General features: G+C 51.7%; 1 protein-coding gene across 1 annotated transcript; it reads left to right on the top strand.

Moving 5' to 3' along the window:
- Positions 1–425: 425 nt before the first annotated feature.
- Positions 426–25,361, top strand: TRAP1 (TNF receptor associated protein 1; the record flags this gene model as incomplete). The annotated part of the gene is made up of 18 exons (XM_082006786.1): positions 426–534; positions 4,907–5,074; positions 6,513–6,595; positions 6,998–7,138; positions 14,682–14,753; positions 15,500–15,660; positions 16,859–16,968; positions 17,149–17,222; positions 19,683–19,838; positions 20,215–20,335; positions 20,463–20,532; positions 21,694–21,841; positions 22,356–22,541; positions 23,132–23,270; positions 23,733–23,818; positions 24,267–24,412; positions 24,804–24,876; positions 25,158–25,361. The coding sequence occupies 18 exons, from the start codon at positions 426–428 to the stop codon at positions 25,257–25,259; spliced, it is 2,145 nt and encodes a 714-aa protein (XP_081862912.1). The 3' UTR covers positions 25,260–25,361.
- Between the last annotated feature and the right edge of the window lie 1,485 nt (positions 25,362–26,846).

Raw genomic sequence — 26,846 nt, 5'->3', positions numbered from 1 at the left:
CCGAGCGTCTCGTCCTGCAGCGTGAAACCTGCGCGGGGCCTCCTCAGGCAGCAGCTGACGAGCCGACACCAAATGGTGGCCGGGCCCGGCGGGGCTGCAGGAAGCGCAGGGGCTGGCCAGGCTCCCGCAGGTCGGAGAGCGCCGCGGAAGCGGCCCGGGGGGCGCCCCGTGCCGGGAGGTCGGGCCTACGGGCGCCGCCAGCCCCGAGGCTTCGGGCCCTGCGGGTCCCCGGGGCCGCGGGCGAGGGGAGCCGGGGCGGGGGGGTGGGGAGGGAGGACCACGACGACGGGGGGGGGAGCGTGACGTCTGTGCGTGCGCGTCACGTGGCGTCCGCACGCCGAGGCGGCCCGCGCACCTCCCTCCCCGTGACGCCATCGTCAGGCGCCGGCGGCAGAGCGGGGCCCCGGGAGGCGCGTGCGCGCGGCATGGCGGCGGCGGCGGCGGCAGCAGCGGCGCGGCGGGGGCGGTGCCTGGGGGCTCTGCTGCGCCCCGCGGCCGGGGCCGGGGCCGGGGCCGGGCCGCGGGCGGCCGCAGGTGAGCTGGGACGGAGCTCTGCGGAGGCGCAGGGCGGGCGGTGAGCTGCCGCCATGCCGGCCCCTCGGCCCGGGAGCGGCTCCCGCTCTCCCGGTCAGCGGCGACAGCCGCTCTAAACAGCCAGGCCTCTGGGTGGGAGGCCAGTTCCTATGGGCTTGTATAGGGCCTACAGCATGCTCAGGTTCATCTGGCTCGTGTGGGGCACGCAGCGTGTTCGGGGCACGCAGCATGTCCGCGTTCATCCGCTGCCTCCTATAGGATGTGTAGCGTGTCCAGGTCACACAGCATGTCCAGGTTCATCTCCTGGCTCATATAGGGTATATAGCATGTCCGGGTTTATCTCCTGGCTCCTATAGGGTGTGTAGCATGCTCAGGTCATGTATCATGTCCAAGTTCATCTACTTGTATAGGGTGTGTGGCATGTCCAGGTTCATCTGCAGGCTCATATAGGGTATATAGCATGCCTAGGTTCATCTGCAGGCTCATATAGGCTATATAGCGTGTCCAGGTTCATCTGCTGGCTCATATAGGGTATATAGCATGTCCAGGTTCATCTGCTGGCTCATACAGGGTGCATGGCATGTCCAGTCCACTGGGTGCTGGGAGAGGAGCAGAAGGCGGCGGCTCTGTTCCCCAGCCGTTTCCATGCGATGGATGACCTGCCAGCTGAGCCTGAGGGGTTTGTTTCCCGGGGGTGAGCTCAAGATTTCACTTAGAGACCTGGCAAGATTGAGAGCTGAGAACATCCAAACTCTGAGGTCTCCGTTACGGGAGGCGTTGTCTTACCGAGGCTGTAGTGCGCAGGTCTGGAAACGTGCTCATGAGTTTTCGTTAACCGAGGCGTGGTGAGAAGCTTCCTGCACATTTTGTCTCTCCCAGCTGTGAGCAGCCCGAGCTGTGCTCAGTATTTCCTTCTCTGTCGTCTGGCTCCTAATCGACAGGTTTGTAAGTTGTCAGTGCGGTCTGTGGTTTCCCTGTGGGTTCTGAAGACGGGGGAAATCACGTGAAAAATAGGGTCGCTATCAGGGTCAGATTGTTGTAATTTATTGTGCCATCGAGTGCCACTTCGGTGTTTCTGGGCAATTCAATTCCTCCACCACAGAAATCCCCAGTGGCTTGTTAGCATCCGCGTCCAAGAAAGAAGCCGTGTGCCTCCTTCGGGTTAGATGTACGCCAGCAGAGCCGAAGTTTTATTCCTTAACCTGTCAGTCACGTCCTTCAGGGGAGAAAAAAGGCGAGCAGAAGCTGTGTGGGGTGGGAATCAGAGGGAGGAGCAGGAGGTGGTGTCCTTGGATGCAGGTGGAGATCCCTGGCTGCAGGGACAGCCGCCTCTTCCCTTCGGCCGTGCAAAGTTGGCAGCGTTTTCCCTTGCCTCTCTCCGTGCTGAAGGCTGAAGCTGTTGCAGAGTGTTTTGGGAGATGTGTTGGGGACTCCTCTCCCTAGATTTGTACAGGATTTGGTGCCCAGCTAGAGAGCCCGTTCTTCTAATGAGATCTGAGCTGGAAGCGTCGTATTGCTGGTGCTCTTCTTTGCAAGAGCATCCTCAGGCTTGCGACTGCACAGCAATCAAGCTATTATGGTAATTTCTGCTGACCTAAATTCTCCTTTGTTTTGAGCCGCGTACCGCTCTGTGCTCGTTTTCCCACCCTAAATTTCTAACTGACTTGGGAGCCCCTGAGACTGAGGGTCCTTCTCTTTTCTGTGGCGTGTTCCCTGTGTGCAAGGCTGCTCTGTGGTCATACCTACAGGATCACTTAGGGTTCACAGAGAACTGGAAGTTGGGGAGTAATGTGGGTAATCTGCCATCTTTTATGGTGCAGGTGGGGCAGTGATGCAAATGGGAAGGTATGTGGGCTGTGATAAAGCTCAGCATTAGAATAATTCAATATAAAAAGACTTTATTTGCCCCGGCACACCGCAGCGCACAACCGGGGCAAGAGCCATTCCTTCCTTGTCTCTTGGTCTTAGCAGTTTGTTTCTTGGGTTAATTGGAGTATCGCTTTACCCTGTTAACTCAGTGGATGCTTTCTCAATAGCCTTTGTGCCCTGATAACTGTGGGTTTACACCCAGAATCGCCTGGAGCCTTTCCCCTCCTGGCCAGGCAAGGGCTGTGCAAGAGACAGATGGTCTGAAGATGCTGCCGCTTGCACTTAATGAGCCTTGACTCTACCTGGCATAGGACAGGCTGTTAATTAAGGCTGATAAGACCAAACATTACACACATCCAAAAATAACTTCTGAACTGATGGGTGGTGATTTATTATTGTGCTTTAGAGGCAGGGAAACAAAAAACGTGAATACATCAAAAATTATAGTAATCGTTTCCAGAGTCAGCTAGTGCTTATGGGGTGGGGGGGGGGTGTATGTGTAACCTCCGGGGCCTTGCTGCCTGGAGATCTGATGATCGAAGTTGCCTTAAGGTTAGCACAGAGCTGCTGCTGATCTGCTGCTCTTTCAGATCCTGGAGTCAGGGAGGGAGCCACATTGCCTCTTTTATTTCTGCTGGTTGGGAAATGTGTGCGTGTGCATACGTACAAGTGCCGATTTTTCAGAGTCCCTTACACCGTCTAGCATAAAATAAGCATAAAATATGTAAACCCTGTGTAAATACGTGAACAAAATATGTAAACCCTGGGCCGACTCAGGCCCTTCCTCTCTGAAGTTCGGTGGGCTGGACGGCCACTCACGGTGAGTTCTGCGCTGCTTTCTGCTTCAGTCACCTGGGCTTTTTTCCTTGTTGCTTTCTCGGATGAGCCCAACAAAGACAGTCGAATGAAACATACAGAACGTGTCCTGCGATAATGCGGCAGAACTGTTTGTGATGCAGAGAGCGAACAGTTACGTGTGTAGGAGGTGTTAAGATGCATTAAGAACTATTTGTGGGCTCTTTAAGGGCAGAATGACTAGGGAGTAATTCAAGCTTCTGGCTGGAGAAGCGCATCTTGATTCAAAGCTTTCTGTGAGGAGGAGGAGGAGGAATGAGGACTGACAGCCTCCTCGATCAGCTCTTGGGGGTGAGGCACAGGAGCCAGAAGCACTGTTAAGGCTCAAGACTTCACATTCACCTGATCTGGAGCGAGCGAGAGCCCAGCCTGATGGTCTGGAGCAGCAAAACCTGCTCTCGATGATGTACTGGCTGTAGTACCTGCTAAGGCGGGCAGGAGGTTTGCAGAGCACTTGTGAAGGGAGCCTGAGACCTCCCAAGATGAGCTAGAGGATGACAAGGGACGTTGGTGAAAGGGCTGGGATGCCGAGTTCACTCAAGGGCCGTGACAAGGTGGAGGAAGGTTCAGGGGGGAGCTGAGCTCCCCCAGCGTGTCAGCTGGACTGGAGAGCTGTAGGCGGCCAAAGAAGCTGTTTCCAGGGACGTCACAAGTGCACTTTGGGACTCTCACCACACTAATGGTTCTCAGTTCAGTCGTGGGTGTTTTTCTACCCATTCATCTCAAGAAAGAACACCTTGAAAATGTGCCTCTTGCAGGCCTGGGGTGCAGAGTTTGCCTCCTTTCCTCGCTTGATGAAACAGCCTGCAAGCCCAGAGTGAGTCGTAAGAAAAGCCTGGGCTTGTCACTGCTCCCAGCCACGTCTGCTGCTTATCCAGATTCTCCCCGCTCTGCCCAGGCCGTCCTGGTCGCTCCTCTGCCCCCCAAAACAGCCGAGTCACCGCCTGCCGCCAGCACAGCTGCACGTGCAGGTCGTAGAATCATTTAGGTTGGCAAAGAACTTTAAGATCATCAAGTCCAACCGTATTTACACCCTCCAGGCTCTTGCTCTGCCACAGGCCATTCTCACTACAGCTCAGCAATCACACCAAGTAACTGGCTTTGGACCGAGCTCTGTAGTGCTGTAAATGTTCTTTTTGTGGCCAGGTTTGGCTTTGTTTCATCCCCCAACGGCAGGAAGACTGTTCGGTTCACCTGGGCACAATGGGAGGAGAACCGGGAGTCCAGTCCTTAACGGGGTTCGTGCCGTTTCCTGACTCGTCTCTCATTGTCGCTCTGTTGACAAGTGACTTCGTTGCTGCATCTGCTGTTTACCCCAGCGCTGGCTTTCTTGGAGGATGTAATCCCTGTGCTCGGACAGTCGAGGGCCAAATATTTATTGCCATAAAGTAACTGCTCAGCTGGCTGATAGGAACCAAACAGGGCTGGCTGGAGTTGTTCTGGGGTATGGGAATGAGCAACTTGCCCTTCTTAAGCAGTGAAGGCAGTGCCGGAGGGAAATGGTGGGTGTTTGATTGTGAGGGAACTTCAGTCTTGCTCGAACAGCGTAACTCCCCACAGGATTGCTTAGGTGGGACCTTTAAAGAGTGCTCCTGTTGTTGCTGATACTTGTGACTTACACTGAAATATCTTGAATTGTGTCTTCTAGTAAAAGGAGCAGCATGTCTCCAAAGACAAATACTCCATCGCTGGAGCCTCCGGTACAACGTTCCTGCCACCAGCATTTCTGCTGTCCGGACATACAGCACGCAGACGGCGGAGAGCAAGGAAGAAGAGCCCCTGCACACCATCATCAGTGACACAGAGAATGTGAAAGGTGGGCGCAAACGTAGGTGCCTTGTGGGAGCGATCTTGGGGTGCAGGGAGACCCGGGACAGTGTTGTCTGGGTGCAGCTGTGCCCTGACTGTGTGGGCGAGCCTTCTCCAGTAGTGATTCTGCCTCTGAAGGAGGTGCAGGTGTTGGTCATCGCATCCTAGCTGGCAGACTGCAGTCTGAATCTGTATTGCACCATCACCTCCCCGAAACTGGAGTGTGTAAATCAGAATGGCCTTTACTGAGAAATGAGGCCATCAAGACTGCGGGAAGAAGTTGCATCTGTGGGCTTAGCCGGGCAATTGATGGTCATGCGTATGCGTAGAGACTCTGCAGGCACTAGAATTTGCCTAAAGAGACTTTTTGTCCCAGAAGCAAGCTGTGCCTGCCCGGGTCTTTGCTGCGGATCACGGGGGTCTAACAAGTGGTGTCAGCCCTTTAGCGAGAATGAATTGCGTCGCACATCTCCAGGGAGAGGTGCTTTAAAGCAAAGTCAAGTGAGTTATTCAGGCACAGAAATAGCACCTTAACTCCGTGCTCCCATGGCTTTTCTGGCAGGCGCTTTTGTGACTGCCAGGCTGTGAATCCCCCAGCAGGGTTGATGCACTGCTCCTGCTGCTGTCCACGCCCCGGCTTCACCCCTGTCACCGGGGAATGGAGGACCTCGCCAGCAAGGCGTGGCAGAGGTGATGTGTGACCCATGGCTTCCCCCACGTTCCTTCAGGGTCTCTAGTGCCTCTAGCAGGAGAAATGCTATTTTTAAAAGGCGAAGGATGGTCTTTCAGCTGAGATGTTTTGTAGTGTTACTCTTTCTGAGGGAAATTCTCTTTCTGGGCACAGTTACCGACCCTCACAGGTGGCTGTACGTATGCACTCCCTTGCCTGCTCCACAGAGGCATTTGAGAATCTGCCTTTTTCTGCTTAAGGCTCCGAGTATTGTTTGGGCATGAGAAATGACACCTGGCTGTAGAAGCTCTTGGAGCAGGGCATGTGCAGATGATTCCCTTGGAAATCAAGTCAAGGAAGGGTATGGAGGGCAGGCTATAAACCATGGGGGGCACTTGAGAGAGTGGTTGCATGGAGCCACGCGTTAGGAGCAAAGGGAACCACCCTTCAGTTCTCATTTACTGATTGCTCTGCAGCCCAGACCTGGTGACCGATGTGCTGGTACTGCAGACTTTGACTGCCTGGAGGTTTGTGTGCCAGCAGTTGAGGTGCGGAGGCCAAGCGTCTGCTTGGCAAAGCGTGCTGCCTCATAGGGGTGTGTAAACACCACCTTTGTTGTCATCTTGTTGGAGGCCACTGCTACCTGTGTCCTGTCCTGCTTCCGGCTTTCACTCCCAAGAAGCCGAAGCAACGTGGGAAGACTGCGGTTTTGCCCCCCTTCCCAAGAGGACCCTGCTGAAGCGCCTTAAAGGTGCGTTTGTGATTTTTATCCTAGGTGCAGCCTCCAAACACGAGTTTCAGGCTGAAACAAAGAAACTGCTGGACATAGTTGCCCGTTCCTTGTACTCGGAGAAGGAGGTAAGGAGACCACTACTTGCTGGCAGATTTTCTGTTGGCAAAGCCCTGTCGCTGTCAAGGGGTACATCCAAAACAGTTTCGCTGGGAGAATGCCTGCTCGGTTTCCCAGCAAGTCCCGTGCTGTTCACACAGCCTGCTTTCTTGAATGATGTTTTCTTAAGACATCTTGAAAACGTGTTTTTTAAATAATTTGGAAATATGGCCAGGTGACTCTGTGAGCCTCAGAGCCTCTGCACTTTAACGCTGGGTTCAGACAAACTGTTCTCCTGGCAGATAATGGGGAAATGCAGTTCTTTTTCTGTCGAGCTGGGAATTAGTTTGTGTGTAGGCAACGAGTTCCCAGGTCTCTGGGAGTCCCGTGCAGAGGACTGGCTGCAGTGTCAGGTTGTGTCTCGTCCCCAGGTATTTATCCGGGAGCTGATCTCCAACGGCAGCGATGCGCTGGAGAAACTGCGTCACCGGCTGATGGCAGAGGGGAAGGCCCTGCTGGAGATGGAGATCCATCTGCAGACAGACAGTGGAAAGGGAACCATCACGATCCAGGTACCTCCCTTTGGTAACAGGAGAGCGTTATTCCCTGCTGCCTTTGTCCCGGGAAGGATCAGTGGAGGCTGAGTGGCAGCACAGTCCCGTGGATTCCCAAGCCTGCCTGCAGAAGTGTCTCGTCTTCATCTGAACTCTGGTTCATGAGGCCATAACCTTAGGATTTGATGAGAAACCACCAATTTATCTGCTCCACACTTGCCCCCATAGGAAAATTTGCTGCTCCTTCCTTTGCTATTAGGAACTACCAGTAGCTTTTCTCCCAGTACCTTGTCTGGTGCACTTCAGGCTGGGTGTGTGCGTTTCTCACTGGTGGAAAAGTTGGGAGTCTGGTTTCATCCTGACCTTTTGGAAGGAATTTTGTCACCTCCTTAAGTCAGAGGTGTTACATGGTAGCTCGCAGACCTTCCTTCTCACCTCAGTCGCTGGGAGATGCTGGGGTGTTGAGAAGAACCTCCCGTTGCTGATTGTCTCTATGTCCTCCTGCTCCAGGACAGGCCAAGTCCAGCGGATGCTGAGGCTCTGCCCTAACGTATAGGTGGGACTATACATTGTGGCAGTACCGTAGCACTTGTCTGTGCTCCTTTCTGCAGCCCTGGTTTTGATTGTTGGTGACTTGTAAACTGTTAACTTTCCTCGTGGACCAGTGTCCGCTGTGCAAGGGACTTGCACGTGGACTCTTCTCAGGAGAGCGGAGAATGAGGCAGACAGCAGCTCCAGGGGCGAGGTGGCACACAGAAAGCATGCGGTCTAATATTCTTCACGTGGGACAAAAGCACTTGCTGTTGGAGGCTGCTCGGTTATTTTATACTTCTGTTTCGCCGCAGAACGAGCAGCTGCGGTTGCCATGGGGAAGGTAGTGATCGTCAGTGGGCAGCACAGTCACCAACCCGAAGATTCTCAAACCGTAATGCAGAGACTTTGCTCTTCCTATCACACCCGATTCTTGCATTTTTCTGGCTGCTGTGCAACACCGATTCTTTAATGAGCTCTCGTTTAGCCTCGAGTAGGGTGTCATTCCTGTCTTGCTCTCGTCTTTCCCTTTTGAGATCATAGCAGACGGGTAGGCTCTGACTCCATCAAGATGTTCTTACAACTGCTGCCCTGTAACTGCAGAAGATGTCCCCTTCTTTGGCAGTTTGGTTAAGAGACCTGGCTGCCCACGTTGCAGATAGGGTGCATTCGACGTCATACCCAATTAGGCACGTTAGGGATTTGTCGTTTTATAACCCCGTACCTGGCTGCCTGCGCATCTCTAATGCGACTAAATGAGTCTTAACTAGGAGGCTTTTAACTGCAGCAGTAATGCACTCTGAGAAGGGAGAGAGAACAGCGCTACTCCAATCTCCTTTAATAGGTTTGTCTTCTCAGTAGTGCCTAAAGCTCCTTACCTCCAGTGAAGGGTTTATTTATAACCTCTTGAAGAAACATACCGCATATAACAATTACTTTGAACAAGCCTCCTTCGGAACATTTCCCTGACCTTTCAGGAATGCAAAGGTGCAAAAAAACTTGCCAGCAAGGATTGAGGCAGATGGACCTGCCCCTTAAGTTGCTGTTTTGTTTTCTGTACTCACTAGCACCCAACAAAACCGAAGCAGCAGGTTCCTCGTGTGATCTGTAGCAATGGTCACCCCAGTTCTTCCTAGAAAGGTCCCGTTGTCTCAGTGTGACCCCTAGGTCCTCGTCCTCAGATCTTCGTGCTCCTCTGGGCCCCTGGCTCTGCTGCATCTCTCCCTTCCAAGCCCTGCAGCATCTCTTGGTGTCTCACCAGTTGAGAAAAGGCGGGTCTGTAATGTGTGATGGACTCCATTACAGGCATGTTCCTGGGGGGGATTATCAAGCTCCAGTAAAGGACGACATTTGTCTCTGTTACGTGACTGCAGTTCTGCTTACTTCTCTGCCAGGACTGAACTTCAGTCGTAAGCATAGCAAGACTCAGAATTTTAATACGATGTCCTCATTTGGGGATATCCTACCTGAGCGTTGCCAAGAGTTGTATCTGCTAGGAGGGAAATGTTCCCTGTCTAGTCCACCGGATTACACCACCTCAGTTCCTTCACCCAAGTCCTGATGTTTTAGCAAATTCCACAGTTTCCTCCAGCCCTTCGAAAACTGCCTCGTTCTGTTTCTAGGACAGCTCCATCTGGTTGCAGCCACAGCCTGCAAGGTCAGATCTCTTAAGAAACTCCACTTGAAAATGTTAGGGGTATGAGGACAGATCTGCAGAGCTCTGCAGTTCTGTGCACTAAGGCTTTATGGACGTGGTTTATGACCCTGTGAGGTGGGAACAGAGAACCCCTTACAGACCCCAAAGCCCTGTGACCTCAGAGCTCTCCTTCCACGCCTGCACGAGGCTCCCCGTGGCCGGCTGGTGACCGGCTCTTGGCCGTGGCATAGTGGGTGTTACCGCTGTGTCTGGTGCTAACCCTGTGCTTGTGTGAGCTCGGGGACCGGAGCCACGCTGGATGCTGATGCTTAATTTAGGGCTCTGAGAGTGCTAGCAGTTGAGAGGAAATTGTTTGAAATGTTGACAGAGCTAATAGCTGCTGCTGCTGCTGCGTGAGGGAGTGTGACTGCCGTCTTACCACGGGTAAGCAGCATAATTGCTGCCAGAGCTCGGGCTGCTCAGTTCTCTTTGCTCTCTTGACTGGGCTTTCTTCTCACTGTTGCAGTCATCCAAAATCAGTGTCTGTGAAGGCACAAAACAACTTTTGCTGTGTTTGGGAGGAGTTAAAATGACTGCAAACACCACTCCTCCCTGCAACAAGCTCCCTGTATCACTGAGCAGATCTCTCCTGGCTTACCAGTTATAAAGCGTCTGCAGCAAGGACTGGGCTGTCCTGGGGCTCTAACGAGGAGCTGAGATGTTTGGGCTTTAGCAGTTCGATGCAGCTGCACCCACACGTCCAACAAAGCTTGGTGCAGGTGGGGAGTCGGTCCCCCTCGGCGCTGGGTCGTGTCCTGGCAGCCACCCTGCGCTACCAGGCTGCAGAGAGGGGGTTGCGTCCTTAGCTGTGCGCAGCACCGCAGCATCCATCTGCCGCTTGGGCTTGAGGAGCAGGGGAGCAGGAGATGGGCAACGTGCAGGTAGAGATGGGGGGTAAAGCTGCTGTACTTGGACAAGCCTTAGGTGGAATTAAGCTTGCAGAAATGTGCCGCTGATTGCAGGGGTGGGTTGGAGCTTCCAGTTGTTGCATCATCCCTAACAAATAAGGTAGAGAACCAGAAATATAAACGCATCTCAAATAACCTGCGGCCTAGGGAAGGAAGTGCAGAATCTTTTCTTTTCTTTCTCTTTGTGCCAGAATGAGAGCGTGTCACACTTAAAAATGGGAAATGCGAACTGGGTACAAGGAAGTACTTTTCTGAACAGAGGGTGTTTCGACCTGGATGGGGGGCGGCTGAGCCTGTAGCAATGCTCAGCATTGTTGAAAATAATGGATTGGAAAGGAAACCTCAGGCTCTCTGCACTGGACAGCTTCCATGTATTAAGCCAAGATTACCTTCTATGCATCGGTTTTATTGTGCCTTTTTCTTCAGTTCGTTGCTGCTGCAGATGCCGTATTGGTTCTAAACCAGAACGCCGCTCCGGTGCGGCTGCTCTCCCGCTCTTGTGAATTTTAAGTCTCTTGTAGCAAGGTATTTAAATAACAGGGGGGACACTTGCTAATCGGACATTTTGGGATTTTACTACCTTATCAGTAGGTGAAAGCAGCATGTCCTTATTTTGTAACATAGTCAGCGTTCTTCTGATGCCCCGTTGAGATTTTGCTCTGAAATAAGCGTTTCAAGTGCTCGTTCCGCAGGAAAGCGAAATGAAAGACACAGTAGCTCAGACATGTACCTCTAACTGCAAGCTTCCTTTCAGATGCAGCCGTGGCAAAAGCTGCAGTTAGTGGTTATTTAATGGATTGTTTGGTGTAACGAGGCTCTGCAATACCTTAAATTGGACTTCGGTAATGAGCAAAGATGTTACATTACTTAGGGTCTTGTTTACCAGCTAAACTAAGCAATTTGTTGATTAAAACTAGGTTTGTTGCTGTAATTATGTGCAGTTTGTTTCTGCTTTGCCGAAAAGTATAATAGGAATACAAGATCTGTGGACTGACTGATTTGATGACACAGATAGTGCGGCCGAAGGTGTTCATTTACCCCTCCGTCAGGGAAGACAGAGGTCCTCCAGGGCTGCGGAGCAAACACGGTGGATTTCACGGTGGGAGCCCCGAGGTACTGCGTGCCAGGCAGTTCTCCAGCCGTCGTTACACAAAACAGTCTGTTTGCAAACGTCCAGCACCCACACCGCAAAGGTTAGAACAAAGTGCAGAGAAAGCACAAAGGTCCCGTGCAGTTCAACAGCAAGCTTCGTATCTGGGCGGTCTCCACGCACACAGAAGGTCCCAAAATCAGCGTTCAGCTGCTGTCTCTTCGGGGGAAATGTTTCTTAATGTAGATGTGTGTTCAACGAGCGTGGCCATAGTGCTCTTCATCGTCCCTCAGAAGATGGGGTGAAGGTCCGTAGCCCGTTGTGTTGTCTTGCAGAGGGACGGGGCTGTAGAGGGGATGGTTCAGGGAGAGGCTGTTTGCTCTGCGCCCTAAGAAATCCCAGAAGGGAAATTCAACCAGGCGAGTAGATTGTCGCTCTGCTGAGTAACAGAACGGCTTCTGTAATTAACCTTCAGCTAACGAAGCGTCAGTGCACTGAACTCTGTTCCATGGTATGCAGTGGTTGGTTTCTCCAAGCTGCGGGGAAGCATTTGGTGCTTTGAACTCTGAACATATCCCTCACGTCTTGCATTTGTGAAGCCCCGTGTACAATTTGCTTCGTGCTTTTACGAATAATTCTGCTGTGGCTGTTTTCAGCCTGATAAAACTTCTCTTGCAGACTGGAAGGAAGGCTTGAAACAGTCTGCAGGGGAAGAAAAGGTGCAACGTTAACGGTGGGGCAATGGCAGTCCTTGCACTTACGCTGGCCGATCACGGGTAGAAGGTGTTCGCAGAGGGTTGTGCGATGACACGCTGGTTCCTGGCGAGGGTGCCTGGAGGCCGAGCAGAGCGCTGCGAGAAGGGCAGCGGAAGTCCCGCCAGCTCTTTCCTTGGATTTCATGGAGCTAGCGCCGCCAGCGCTTGCGTCGGCCCAGCCTGAGGTGGGCTGTTCCTGGGCAGGTTCGTTTGCTGCCCGTCGCTGAAGAGGGCCTGCTCTGCAGAAGCCCAGCTCCCGTCTCGCCGCCGCTCCATTCCCCGTTCCCCGGCGCAGCACCATCTGGTGAAGGGAGCCGAGAAGCGCAGTGCGAAGGCCGGCCGCAGGAAACGCGCACGCTTGCGAGAGCGGCTTGAATCTTGATGGCGTTTCCCTCGTCATCCGCCCAGGTGTTTTCCCGCAGTAGGAAGCGGCTGCTTCGCCAGGATCCTCGGCCGGCCACCTAAAAGGACGCTTTCCGCTTTCCCCGTTAGCGGCTCGGCGCTCTTGGGGGAGCAGACCGTTCTGAGCCACGCGCTCTTTGTTCGTTGCGATTCACCCTCGTCAAACTAGTCTCCAGGAATTGTCATTAAGCATTTTGCAATAAGTTTGGCAGGGAGTTTGGAATTCAATAGCCAAATAAATTCATGGGATAGGGATATATTTTTTTTTTTTTTAATATACTGGAATTTGGGAATGACATGCTGTGCTATAAATAGGAGTGGATCAGAGGAGTTAAGAGTTCTGTTCAGGGTCTGGCATGAACAAAACCTGAACCAGATGCTGAAAACTTTTCTTTCTGGCTTTTTCTTCCCTGGGGGAAGGGACCATGTCAGATTCCTGAGATTTTGCCATACCCTGTTTGTTTTTCCTGGCTTTTCATCTCCCACTGTTGAGATCTTACCAGGCATCATCCCTCTTCTCAGCCAAGACAACTGACTGGCCTTACCATATTTAAGCAAGTGGAAGGTGTTGCTGTGGGGATGCAGAAAAACATCTTACCCACGTGGCACCTCGCTCGATAACCTCACAAGTTGACCACGGTTTGAGTCTTCAGTGATGTGAAACACTGGATTAAAAAAAATATGTGCTGATATTAGCTAACTTTGCTAGCAAATACGCTCACTAAGTGCCCCACACGGGTGGTAGAGGCGTGCTGCGCCAGAATTCACTCTGGCATCTCCCCTCCAAGCCATACAGCAGCAGCCAGTTCCGCTGTAGCTCGTTCTGCTGACTCCCACACGCCCAATCCCACCCCTGCATTAACAACCGTGGGAGCGCGTCAGCCCGCGCCTGGGTGTGCGGCTGCGGAGCTGCTGTGAGTGCTGTGCTCACAGGTACTCGAGTAGAGCTGAACTCCTCACGCGAACGAGAATCACCTTTCACTTGTCTCATTTTCACGCTGCTGCCTTGGAGTGGCTCAGAGAACCTGTAAGAGTGGCTTCTCGGGATGTTTCTGTCAGGCAGAGAAGCTGCTGGGATTTGGGGCGCTTGGTTTTCAGAAGTGGCATCCTGGAGGGCGTCAGCCTGCGCTTTGCTTCTGTGGAAGATGCGTGTCAGCAAGTCTGAAAATACATTGGACTACAAAGTGGGAAAGATTTTTGCTGGGGTCCTGTGTGGCCTTTTGTCGCTGGGGTTTGCTGTTGCCTGTGTTGCCTTGGGGTCATGCAAATGTCTTGTGGCAACAAATGAAGTTGCAGCCTGGGGCTTGCTGCAGCCTTTTCTGGATGGTGCTGCAGGATCTGCTGCCTGAGGGGTGTGCGCTAGCAGCAGGGAGTCGTTTATCTGCATGCGGGAGTGCAAATCTGGATTAAACTGGGAAAGACTACGAGACACGTACCTTAGAAGCCTGGACAGAGCACCGTGAGGTGTGGCTGCTGTGCCGTGCTTCCAGCTGGGGTTAGCTGGTTCCCACTGCAATGCTCAGCTCTCGGGCTGGGGGACGTGAACATGGACAGCTTCATACTCAAGTCTTGTGGAGCACAATGTGAGGGGGGAGAGGAGGAGGGAAAAGCCGCTGGTAGACAGAGATCAGCAAACGTGGGGCTCGCAGACAAGGGTCTGCGTTACCTGAGAATTCAGGGATTCACTGCTTTGCCACTGATTCCTGGTGTGAGGGCATCAGTTCCCCATCTGTAGATTGGAAATAAGCAGCTTCTCACTGCTCCTCAGCTGCCCTTTGGACCTGTTCAGGAATGGAAAGTGTCTCTGTACATGCACAGCAGCCGGCATAGTGAGGCTCTGACTGAGTTGAGGTCTCTTCCCAGCGCTGTCATCCTGTGTGTTTTTAGAGGGGTGTAGAAACCAGCCTGTCTTGGCATGGTTTTGTTTTCTCTCAACAAAAAGCTTGAGCCTCTCAACTTTCTGGTGGTTTATAGCCCTAAGGCAGCTGTGGCTGCCCCTCGGAGCTGTGTGCCTTTTGAGCCCACTGTCCCGACCATGTGCAGGTGGAGTCACAGCAGGTTGTCTGCTGTTGCATTTACTGCTCAGCTGGCTGGGATGGAGTGGGAATCACAGGTTGCTGCCTGCTAAAGCAATGCTCCTCTACGGATATTTCAGCTACAATTGCTGTTTTCTTTTCAGGACACAGGTATTGGGATGACCCAGGAGGAGCTGGTTTCCAACCTCGGTACCATTGCTCGATCAGGCTCAAAGGTAACTTGGGATGAGGCACCCCTTCTCCCCCCTGAGAAAAGTCTTCTCCAGTTACAGTCATTTTTGTTCTCCCAGTAATTTCTCATTCCGTTTCGTCCCTTGGCCCCCAGCCCAGCTGTGAAATTACACCCCTCTTGGAAGGTGAAGCCTACCTGTGGAGTCTTCTAGCTCTTCATGGTCTCTGCTGTGTGCCGCGGGAGGCCCGTGGTGCCCCAGCAGCGCTAATGGGCCCTGTGTGTGATGCTGCAGCACCTGGCTGCCCTCGCTCCCAAAAGCAAGTGCCTTCTTCCCCAGGCCACTGTTATGGAGGGGCACGTACTCGCTCAGCATTCACCCTGTGTCCAGGAGGGCAGCAGCTGTGTCCTCATGCTGGCAAGATGCTATATATATGTACCTGATTTTTACTTTTTTTTTCCATCTCTGGAGTCAACATTTTAAGGTTTTGTGCTCCTGATTGAATGAGCCCTTGCTTGTTTTCCTTTCCTGCTAGTGGCAGTGAGTGTTGCCCTAAGCAATGCTCCCCTTTTCCAGAGGTGCAGTCCCTGTGGGAGAAACCCTTTTCCTTGGGCACCCTCCTGAAAGCGCTGACACAGAGGTGTAGGATGGGGGTACTGGGCTGCGAGGCCGCGGTACCTGGCATAGGGCTGTGTCAGTGCTCAGAGGAGCCCTGCTGGGGGATGGACTGCAGCCTCCCAGTAGCACCTGAACTCACTGCACACTGGTTTAGATCACCTTTGTTCCTCCAGGCTTTCCTAGATGCGCTGCAGAGCCAAGCTGAAGCCAGCAGTAAAATCATCGGCCAGTTTGGAGTAGGTTTCTACTCGGCTTTCATGGTTGCTGATAAAGTGGAGGTGTTCTCACAGTCCGCAGAGCCGGGGAGCCCAGGCTACCACTGGTCTTCAGATGGGTAAGGCTGTGGAGTGGGGTGGAAGCGTGGGGCGGGCTGCGCCCAGACCAGGCATGGACTGAAAGCTGTGCAAAGCAAGGCAGGGCTGGTGTGGTCTTTCATGACCAGGTTTACTGGTTTAGGTCCTGCTCAGATTATACATGGTGACAAAATACAGCCAAATGTGCCGGGGCAAAAACCACAGGGACAAACTTGCTTTGTTAGAGCAGGTGTATCATGGACAAACAAGAATACCTGCCTCTCCTGTTCTTTCCTTGCTGGCAGGCAACCATCTTAGCTGTGCCCCAGACTGGAGAGACAAATTTAATCTCTTCGGTCTAGTCGTCCCCTCGCTTTTTGCTCGAGGGCACCCGCAGTGCAGGGCTGGAGCAGTGCTGTGGCTCTGCAGGCACGTGTCTTTGGGTCAGATCTGTGTGCTTATCCTTTGCTTTTTGCTTGAAGTTGCAAACATCTGTGGTGGCAGAGCTGTAGACTGCTGGACCGTGCTGAAATTGGAGCTTCGGGGGGTGAAAAGCTCTGCATCTCCTTAAAATCTCCTAGGAGTACAGAATTTACAAAGTTATTTAAATTCTTGAAAAAACATCTTGTAACTGAGACGTCAGACTGTCTCGGGCTGCAGTCACGCTGCTGTACACCGCAGTCTGTACCGCGGCGCGCTTTGAAGGCTTGCTTGGCCGTCGTCGCTGCTGCCGTCTCTCCCCTGGGTCAGCGCTCTCACCAGCGGTTGATCCCCGTATGGCATTCACTTAGCGACAGGGTGGGAATGGTCACCCGGAAAGAGCACAGCTGCTTGTCATCGTTACCGCTTACGGCGTACGCCAGCGGAGATACAAAGAAGAGCCCCCAGACAAGTCGGAGCTGTCAAGGGAGAAAGCAGGAGCCTGGGTGTTACGGTCACTGGGGGATGTGGGAGAGGAGTTGAAGGCTGGGCCCACACAACCTGAAGTTTGTTTGAAGTTTGTTTCCTTTTCTGCAGAGGCTGCCGGGGTCTTTGCAGAGCAGCGTGTCCTGGGTCTGGAGTCGCTGTAGGGAAGACAGACACATGTTTTGGGGCGGCTTCTCAGGCATTCAAGATTTTTTTCTTTTTCCTCTTGGCACTGAAGTGTTGTGTGTGCTCTTAGTTTAATAAAACGTTTTTATATCCCATCATGGATGTATCCGAGGCACAAGCTAACATGGGGTCTGTTTCTTATGCTAGTTCAGGAATGTTTGAGATTGCAGAAGCATCCGGTGTCAGAACTGGGACTAAGATTATTATACATCTCAAAGACGACTGCAAGGAGTTTGCAAATGAAGACCGAGTCAAGGGTGAGTAGAGGGGGGGAAATGCTGTTACCTGCTGAGGGGCTGTGTGAAGTCTGTCGCTGTCCCTTGAGTGGGAGGTGAATTTACAGCGGTTTTCCTCACCTTTCACCTGCTGCTACTGAAGAAATTCTTACTGCGTTGTCTTCACGAACGTGAATCCTCTGTGTCTTCTTTCCCTTCCAGAGGTGGTGACAAAATACAGCAACTTCATCAGCTTCCCACTGTACCTCAATGGGAGAAGAATTAACACATTACAGGTGAGCAGGAGGGCCACCGGCAGGTCAGTCGGAGAGGAACCGCTGTAATCCTCCACTGGAGACAGGAAACAGAATAAAGCCACTGCTGTCCCTACAAATCAGGGTAGGATTGTCCGGGATATCACAGACCCTGTAGTGATGAGTCAATTCGAACAAAAGGAGACCATCCAGTAGAAGTCATGCCTGGAACTGCTCGTTTGCATTTATTGGAGAGAATTTTTGCAGATCAGCAAAGCAGTTTTTATTTATAGTTATCTTCTGGATCTTCCCTTAATCAGGAGGATTTTTTCAGTGCTTTATAATGCTTATTCTAACTGTTTAAGCCAGGTAACATGTTAGTGATGTAGGGATTGCTCACGCGGCTGGTGTGCTGACACCTCTTGCTGCAGTTCTCTCTCTCCTTCAGCACGGGATAGCCAGTGCCAGTGAATGGTTGGTTTTCTTAGTGGCTCAGTTCACAGCCTGATTTTCTCCACAGCTCTTAGCTGAGCACTGCTTGATGCTGGCATTATCTGACCGCTAAAAACTATATAGCAGGCAGATCCATTTTAGTCAGAAGTTCTTGGCCCAGTTGCAGGAGTCACCTAGGTGAAATTAATTATCTTCAGAACAAAAATCTATGACTCACTTTCCTCCAGCATCTCATTTTCTGGTTGGTTAAAGCTTCCTCACCTAAGAGAGCAGGTAGAGAGCGTGTGTGTGGTTTTTTTCTTTCCTGGAATGTGGCACTGAATGCACAGACTTTCAAGACTGTACTTAAATATTTTATCATGTTAATTTATCTAAGGTTTTGTAATTGGTGTTATTAGTCACTGCTATTTATTTGGATTCCTGCATAACAGTGTTTCTGTCCAAAGGCTTTCTAGCTGTTTCCTTTAAATTACAAACCCAGAAATAGATTTAGACAGCTGTTTGCTCTTTCTACCCAACTATCAGTAGAACAGACTCCCTAGAGAAGAATAGTACTAGAGCGAGGGGTGAAATGCCCTTAATAGTCATGTACTTTTATCTTCTTATCAGAAATTCAGTTTTCCCTTGGGATACAGCAACAGCTTTATTCTCATTGTGCTCCCGTTTCAGGCCTTTGCTTTATCCAGGATCTTGTTTTTGCCTTTTTCCACGCATCAACATCCGCTCACTGTAAACAGAGCCATAGTTAGGTCCCTGGTGCGGATTTCCCTAGATAAGCCCTTGACATGCTTGCCGTGTCAATGTGGACAGTGTGGAGTTAGAGGCTTTTCCAGTCTTAACTGTGATAACTGTAGCTACAAGTAAGCCTCTGGGAAGGCAGCACTCCACCTAACAACAGCTGCTGTAAAGCACCTTTAGTACCCAGTCGAGTCCGTAATCCTACCTGTGATCTTGCAAACCCTGCAGGACACTTGCATGTGCTGGAGATGTTATGAAGCCACTTGTGGAACAAGGCTTGGAGGCAGAAGAAGCTTTAAGGAGTGTGGCAGGGCTGACAGAGCCCTGAATCCCTTGGACTGGTAGGCGGAGGGTGGGCTGGATGTTTGTATTGCCCCCTGTGATTGCTCTTGTCACTCATTAGGGCTCGAGTAGAACAGAGTGGCAGTGAGTGTAGTGGGCTTCACCCAGCTGGAGACATTAGATCCTTAGTTGAGTCCCCGTGCTTGTTAAATGGACAGAACCTTCCAGGTCTTTGCTAGATGCTAGTCTTTTGCTGCGGTAAGAAAAACTGAAATGTGGCGTGAGCATGGACTTGAACGCTCCAGAAAGTGTTGGGGGGTTTAGAGCAGGTGGAAAACCTGGCCACAGGGAAGAAGGTCCTGGTCTGGAGCTTGTGATTTTAACTCGCATGTTGATGTGTGAAACGGTACTGCTGAAGCACTTTCTGACCCTGCAAGCAGGGGTGGCCAAGTGGTCACGAAGCATCTTCTGAACCCTTCCAAAATAAATCAGCAGAAAACAGGCAATCCAGGAGGAGCTTCACAAGCACTCAGCTGACCTTGTGGTGGGATAGTGACCTCCATCAGGGAGGCAGGCCGGTTGCAACAGACCCACTTAAAGTTTCACTCTTCTTTTGCTTGCTGGTCAGGCCTTGAGGTACTGGGCTACCACGGCCAGTCAGCTGAGCTGTGGTGACTGTCCAGGATGCTCTGGGCCAGTAGCAGGTGTGAGGCAATGGGTGTCAGCTAAATCCCTTTTGTTTTGAGCTAAACAAAGCTGCCTTATGTATGTTGCAGGGCAAGAGTACCTCTGAGATGTGACCCCAGATCAGCTGACGGGCAGTAATTTGTTAGTCTGTGATAATGTGCCTGAACCATAATACATCCCATTGCCCTCGGGCTGTGCAGGGGAGTGTGTCTGTCTGAAAGGTCGTAATTCCTTGCTCTCCAGTGCCCTGGAGGGAAGGTGTAAGTCTGAAAGAAGAGCCTGGCGCTGTGAGGCTGCAGGTATTGCGAGCTAATGGGTATTCATCTCCCTGCTCGTCCACAGGCACTCTGGATGCTGGACCCAAAGGACATTGGTGAGTGGCAGCACGAGGAGTTCTACCGCTTCATAGCGCAGGCTTATGACAAGCCCCGCTACGTCCTCCACTACAAGACTGACGCTCCCCTCAACATCCGCAGCATCTTCTACGTGCCTGAGCAAGTACGTGCCCTTCTGTCCAGGGAACAGTGGGATTTCTGCCCAGTTGCTCTGAAGAGGAGAGAATAGGAGAGGTCTTAGGGAAAGGAGGCAGCTAAGGCTGCAGAACTGCAAGGAGGAATATCCAGTGTGGCATCTCTGCAGTGGGCTGGGTGCCACAGGGTAGCTGTGGGGGTAATGAGCCACAACAGGAGCGGGGAGATGGATCAGGTAAAGTCCCCAGGGAGGACGGCCAAGATTTCGGCTCTCGTTGGGTTCAGCACTGGTAGAGAAGACCACAGTGTGACCTGGTCAGCTGGTGCAGAGATACTGCAGCAGAGTGTGCAGCCGGGCACCCTGAACAGTGCTGGTGTTACCCTTCTGTCTCTTGTTCCTGCAGAAACCATCCATGTTTGACATCAGCAGGGAACTGGGCTCCAGCGTTGCCCTCTACAGCCGCAAAATTCTCATCCAAACCAAAGCTGCAGACATCCTGCCTAAATGGCTGCGATTTCTTAGAGGTGTGTGCTGGGACCAGGAATAGCGGGCTGTGGACCATGGCATCCACAGGGAGTGAGGCGAGAGGCTGCCCTCCTGAGCTGGGCACTTGGGTTTGCCTCACTGTTGAAGGGTTGCTCTGTGTTGCAGGTGTTGTGGACAGTGAGGATATACCCTTGAACCTCAGCAGGGAGCTGCTGCAGGAGAGCGCCCTTATCAGGTAAGCAAGAGGTAGATCCTGTGGACTGCTGAGGCTCTTCTGGCTTCTTGCTGGCTGAAGAGGGGACGTTGTGAGATGAAGGGCCTTGGAGGGACCTGGCATGCAAGCTGCAGCATTTCCATCCTTGAGAATTTCTATGGTCTATAAAGCGAGTTGTTTCTCAGCCATGCTGGTCACGTCTCGAGATGTGGGAGCAGCGTCCTGTGTCATACAATCTGCTGCCACCTGCTTGGGCCACGTGCCCCTCATGCATTGATATCTCTAGTCTACAACAGTAACAGTGGGTTTGCTATTTAAAGTGTCTGGTCTGCACCACCAACTGGTTTGGAAAACAAAACCAGACAGTAAATCAGCTGTCAATACTAGGAAGCTGGGCGGTACTTTAGTGTCACCATTATTTCTGTGTAGATCTCCAAGCACCACCTTGTGCATCTTGTCTCCAGACTTCCTTCAGAGCTCTGCTGTGCTCACACACGCATTTGTCAAAAACCGAGTGCCAGCCAGCAGGGTCTTCGTTTGGTGCTGAGGCCCAGTGGCACTGACCGCTGGCAGGCCAGTCTCCTCTAAGAACCTCTCAGATCTGGCTTTGGTTTTTCCTTACTTTTTGTCCTTCCAAGTCCCCTCTCAAGCACCTGGCATTGTTGGAACCTGAAGGAAGTGTGAGAGTAGGCTCTCTCATTAGCTTGTTACGTTTGATGGCTAACTTTGTGTTCTACAGCTGGTGAAATGCCTCTACCTTCACTATAGTCACCAAATTAACCCTGTCACTTCACTGTGGATTTTCAGGCCTTCAGAAAGGGTTCGTCCAAGTGTAACCCTTATATATCTGCTTCCTTCCCATGTTTAAGAGTAGAGTAATTACGTAGCAGTAGTTAATGATGTACTGCAGCATCACTGAGTCATGAGTTACTGAAAATTCGAGCTTTAGCAGTACATTTGTACCACAGCTCTAGCTATTTCTCCAGCCGAAGAGCTGCTCTTGAGTGAGATACAAAGAACAGATGTAAAGCCATGATAGAAAGGAGACAGAGGACCCAGGGTTTTTTCTTTGTCCTCATGTTTGCAAATGCGTCACTAAAACACTGGGAGAGAGAGATGTTCACGTAAAATCTCTTGTCTTGGTCTAGCAGCTATCTTTAAAAAGGCTTGTTCCTGCTGCAGGAAGCTCCGAGATGTTTTGCAGAAGAGGTTGATCAAGTTCTTCATTGACCAGAGCAAGAAGGACCCTGAGAAATATGCCAAATTCTTTGAGGACTATGGGGTATTCATGAGAGAGGGCATTGTCACGTTAGCAGAGCAGGATGTCAAGGTACCAGGAGTCCTGAAGCACTGCAGCTGGTGGGAAAGAGTATTGGCTTCTACCCTGACATGGGATGAGGGGGGCTGCTACTTTTCTGTGAATCTTACACGCCTGTAACTTGTGTTCCTGGGTCTAAGACGACCTACATACCCTCTAGTGCCTTAATTCTCACTCTTTCTGACTGGGTGCTGCTTCCCACTTAATTCGAGATCCTGCAGAGTCTTGGTACTTACACTATGTTGTCAGCCCTCCCTGATGCAATATGAACTACAACATGCAGTAAAGTAGGGCTTCCCCCTGCTGTTGTCCTCTGCCTGGATTCCCGTTTCCAGTAGAGCTTGAGCTACATCCTCTCTAGGTCACTTTTCTGCCTCCTTAATATCTGGAGCTGGAAAGGAGGGATCAGAATCCCCTGAGCCTTTTTGCAGGGCTGCAGGCAGGGCTACGTGCTACAAAGGGGTGTCTTGGGTCAGGTAGAGCTACAGTCGCCTGCCTTCAGCTCACAGGAGCACGTTTCTTCCAGGAGGACATAGCAAAGTTGTTACGTTATGAATCGTCCGCCCTGCCCACAGGCCAGCTGACCAGCCTGACCGACTACGCCTCCCGCATGAAGGCAGGGAGCAGAAACATCTACTACCTGTGTGCACCCAACCGGCACCTGGCCGAGCACTCCCCATACTTTGAGGCCATGAAGAAAAAGGACATGGAGGTGGGTGAGCAGCGTGCCACGGCCAGGGGAACACCCTGAGCTACTGCTTCAGTGGTCAGGGCTCACCTGGATCTCGGAGCACGGCGAGGCCTGTGGTAGACCCCGCCGCCGCGCCATCTTTGCCCCGGCTCCCTCTGTCTCCACGCAGACTGGCTACTGCCGCGTGAGGCCAGGAAGGACCTGTTGCACACTGTGTGCAGGCGGGTTAGTACTTGTGCAGATGTCTAGTTCTGACATCTGCTTAATGCCTTTGCTGAACCCCAGAGAGGAGCTTAGGAGCTGCTGTGCAGGGCTGCTAACGGTCTTACAGGTTGTCCTCTGTGGGCAGGTGGCCCTTTCAGGAGTGGAGGCAGTGCTGGTTCTCACTTTTTGTGGGGCGGCAGGACCTGTTCAGCTGCAGACCTGCCACCCATGGGAACGAAGACCTCCAAGGGTTTGCTTTCGTTTGGGGCCCGGAGAGATGGTCACCATGGGGTTGAACCTGCTGGTTTCCCTTGTGATGTTCTTGCTGTTTGGTGCGGAGTTGCCTTGGGAAGGAGGAAGTGCTGTTACATCCCAAACAACGTGTTACCGTCCCTTTTTTGGCACAGGTCCTGTTCTGCTATGAGCAATTTGATGAGCTGACACTCTTGCACCTTCGTGAGTTTGACAAGAAGAAGCTGATCTCAGTGGAGACGGATATTGTTGTTGATCACTATAAGGAAGAGAAGTTTGAGGAGAGCCACCCAGGTATCATGAGGCTTCCCTGCCCCTTCCTGCTGCTTGCAGCCCTGCAGCTCCCGAGTGTGTGAGCAAAAGCACTCCTTTCCATCCTGCCATTCTCGTGCTCTGAGGCAATGTGCGGTTCTTGCAGATCCCTTTCATCCCATGGGATCAAAGTTTAAGCAATTTGCTAATTTAAACAGATGGAACGTCGTGTGGAGTTTCCACGATTGGAGTTTTAACGATGTGCATGCATCTGGTGCCCTGACAGAGGCAGGCATTGGCAGGGCATGAGCCTGCCCTCTCTGGGTATGGCACGGTCTGGGACCAGGGCACATATGTGGGTGTGTGCCGAGTGGTCCTGCTTTCCCATTTCCACAAGAGAACAGATAAACGGAGGTGTGAAATGGAGTGAGCTCAGGAGTAAAGCTCACTGCCCGTTGGCACGCCCTAGATGCGTGCTCAGATGCGCTCTCTTTCCCCTGCCAGCTGCAGCACGTCTGACAGAGAAAGAGGCTGAGGATCTGACGGCCTGGATGAGAAATGCCTTAGGCTCTCGAGTCACTGGTGTTAAGGTAGGTATTCTGTAGTACAGGAGATCCATGGAGGTAATAGTCTAGGGAAAAAAGATGGTGGTTGATTGGGGATCTGCTGCCAAAGATTTTCCTTTGGGCCTTGAGAGAAATCATTCTGCTCCCTGCCTCCTTCCTGTAAATGGTGTGAATGCTGGCATTTGTCATTTGGATGGTCGGCATGGCAGCGGAAGAACCACGTCTTAACGTGTAATGAGCAAAGCCCATTTTACTAGTTCATGTTCAGGTTACCAGAAGAACAGACTGGTGACTGTCTCGCCTGCAGACCAGTGGGGCCATTTGGGCCCCCAGCTTTCCTGATGGTTTAGGCAGTTCCTGTGGGGTCGGGATGAATCGTGCAGGGGGCTTGGTGTGGATCTGTGCTGAAACAACGCCCACCTCTAACCCATGTGCGTTTTCCATGTCAGCACTGATCGCTGTCTTTCCACAGGTGACCACACGGCTGGACACCCACCCTGCCATGATCACTGTGCTCGAGATGGGGGCTGCCCGCCACTTCCTTCGCATGCAGCAGCTGGCCAAGACCCAAGAGGAGCGTGCCCAGCTCCTGCAGCCCACCCTGGAGATCAACACGGGGTAAGGGGGAAGCAATACCAGTGCCAGGCCTGGGGTTACTGCAGGCTTTCTGGGGTGGAGGCAGAGAGGAGACAATGTAATGCTCCCAATTAGCAGAGCCCTCCCCATTAAGTGCAGTCGGTGCCACAGTGCCTCGGTGTGTGAGGCTGCATGGCACAGTCGACATGAGCCACCCACACTGTGTCCAGCCCTCTAAGGACCATGGGGTTATAGGGACAGGATGGGAGAGAAGAGAGAAGCCCTCGGAACAGAATTGAGGATGTTGGAGCTATTTTTGTCTTTACGTAGAACCTTTTCTCTCTCACTTGGCTTAGCTGCTCATTCTGAAAATAAATTTCTCATTGTGTCCAAAAATACCAAGTCTCAGTGTTGATCTTTCTCACTCTTACAGGCATGCTTTGATTAAGAAGCTTAACGAGCTGAAGGACAGTCAGCCTGATCTGGCCCAGCTGTTGCTTGATCAGGTGAGAGCCAGGCCTTCTCTAGAAGCAGCACCATCCACCCCTGAGCCAGCTTGCAGACCCTGTGTGGCAGGGAACAGGGCGAAGTCCTTGTAGCGAGCAAGAATCACATCCTTCTGTGGTCCCCACTCTGGGTATTTCTGGTACTTGTGGTTTCCTACCAGATGGCCTAGAAGACATGCTTGGTGTCACCATGCAAGTTCTGGAGAGTGACATTCACTTCCTCCCCAGCTCTCATCCAGCTCGCTCTTGCTGCTTATTTAATGCTTTCTTCTCTTTTTCAGATTTATGAGAATGCCATGATAGCAGCAGGACTGAACGAGGATCCCAGACCAATGGTGAACCGGCTGAATGAGCTCCTCACCAGAATCCTGGAGAAGAACTGAGCCCCAGAGGACAGAAGGATGAACTCTGTGCTGACATCTCTTGCCTCAAGAGCAGTCACTCTGTCAGCTATTGCAGCGTCTGCTTGCACGCACTGTGCAGCGAGGGGCTCACGGGGCAGAGGGCCAGGGAGAATGCAGGGGACTTCCAATCCTCACTGCACAGGGAGGAGCCAGTTGTAATTATTACATCATACGTCATCAACCTGTTCAAAATGCGGTGTTCTTAGTGGGAACAAAATCCAGAGGTTGCTGCTAAAACGATACGGCCAAATTTCTGACACAGCCTAGAGAGCATCATTTCGTTCTGTTTCTAGAAATGGCCTTTTCCCAAAACAGTTGTTGACAGCAGGATTCCCAGTTAGGTCTGTGAATACACACACCCCCCCATCCACTGGCGAACGAATCCCTGTGCACCATTGTGCTCTGAACAAGCACTGGCAGAATTAATTCGTTTGTTAAATAACCTCCACCTCTGACGAGGCAGGAGAAGTTAGCTGGCATAGAGACAGATTGCTGCCATTAGCAGACACAGGTACTGTTGGTGGAACGTGTCAGTACAATCCCATGGCAGAAAAGATCACCGAGCTGCCAGATAATCGAGTTCATCCTGATCTTGCTGTGGAGAAAGGGGAATAACTGGGAAACAGCTTCCCAGCATGTGGCTTTCTGGAGAGTCTCCAGGGTTTTTGCCTCTTCTGTGGGGTAAACTGCATGCCTAGCGGATCTGTATTTATGATAAATAAACTTCTCTTCTTTCACAGACCTCTCCACTTTTCTCTCTTTCCCCTTACTGTGTTGGTCTTTGTGTCTTCCAGCTGATGATTTGGTTCTTCTCTCTTCAGATGCTGCTTGGTTCTTTAGGGCATCAGGTGGGAAGAGAGGGCTGTGAAAACAGTAGGTAGTAGCAGAGAGCGTGGAGGGAAAACAGGAGAACCTGCAGCTACGAATCCTGTTAGCTTTGTCTTTGAAAATGGCATTTGAAATGGCCCTTTGAATCCTTTCTGAGGAGCAAGGGCCGTTCAACAGAGACCTTTGTAGCAGAAAATGCCACACTTAGATTTCGTCCTGTGCGTCTGGTTTAACGCCATGGAAACTGGTTTACAAGAACTTTCTCCTGCTCAGTGGGAGCTCCTAGGCAGCCATGGTATTTGTTTAGCTTATCTTTAAATTGCCAGATTAAGATTCTGGAACTGGCTTTGGATAACTGGATGCTCTGCTGGACAGGACAACCTCCAAGCTAAAGGAGGCCTGGCTGTGCAAAGAGGAATGAAAAGGGTCTGCTGCATGGGGTTCCATTTTAGAAGTTTTATTAACATCACCTAAAATTTCATTTTTATTCAGATGCAGAAGTGGAGCTAACGTGACAGTTTAGGGGGTGTTGAGAAGAACAAGGAGCCACCTTCTACATCCCTAGGGTAGCTGTGTAGCTCAGCTAGAGGCCACAGATCTTGATCCAGCTCCTGGTAAGATACAGATGGCATCTTTTGATTATGCTGGGATTCCTTGATTGTGCAATAATGAAATAGCCTTAAGTTGTCCATACTCAAGATCAGAAGAGTAAGCCGGCAGCTAAGCTGGCACAGGTAA

This window comes from Phaethon aethereus (assembly GCF_964289735.1).
Source record: "Phaethon aethereus genome assembly, chromosome: 15".
Lineage (NCBI taxonomy): Eukaryota > Metazoa > Chordata > Aves > Phaethontiformes > Phaethontidae > Phaethon > Phaethon aethereus.
Note: the sequence above shows the minus strand (reverse complement) of the source record. Positions and strands in the feature narration are given on the sequence as shown.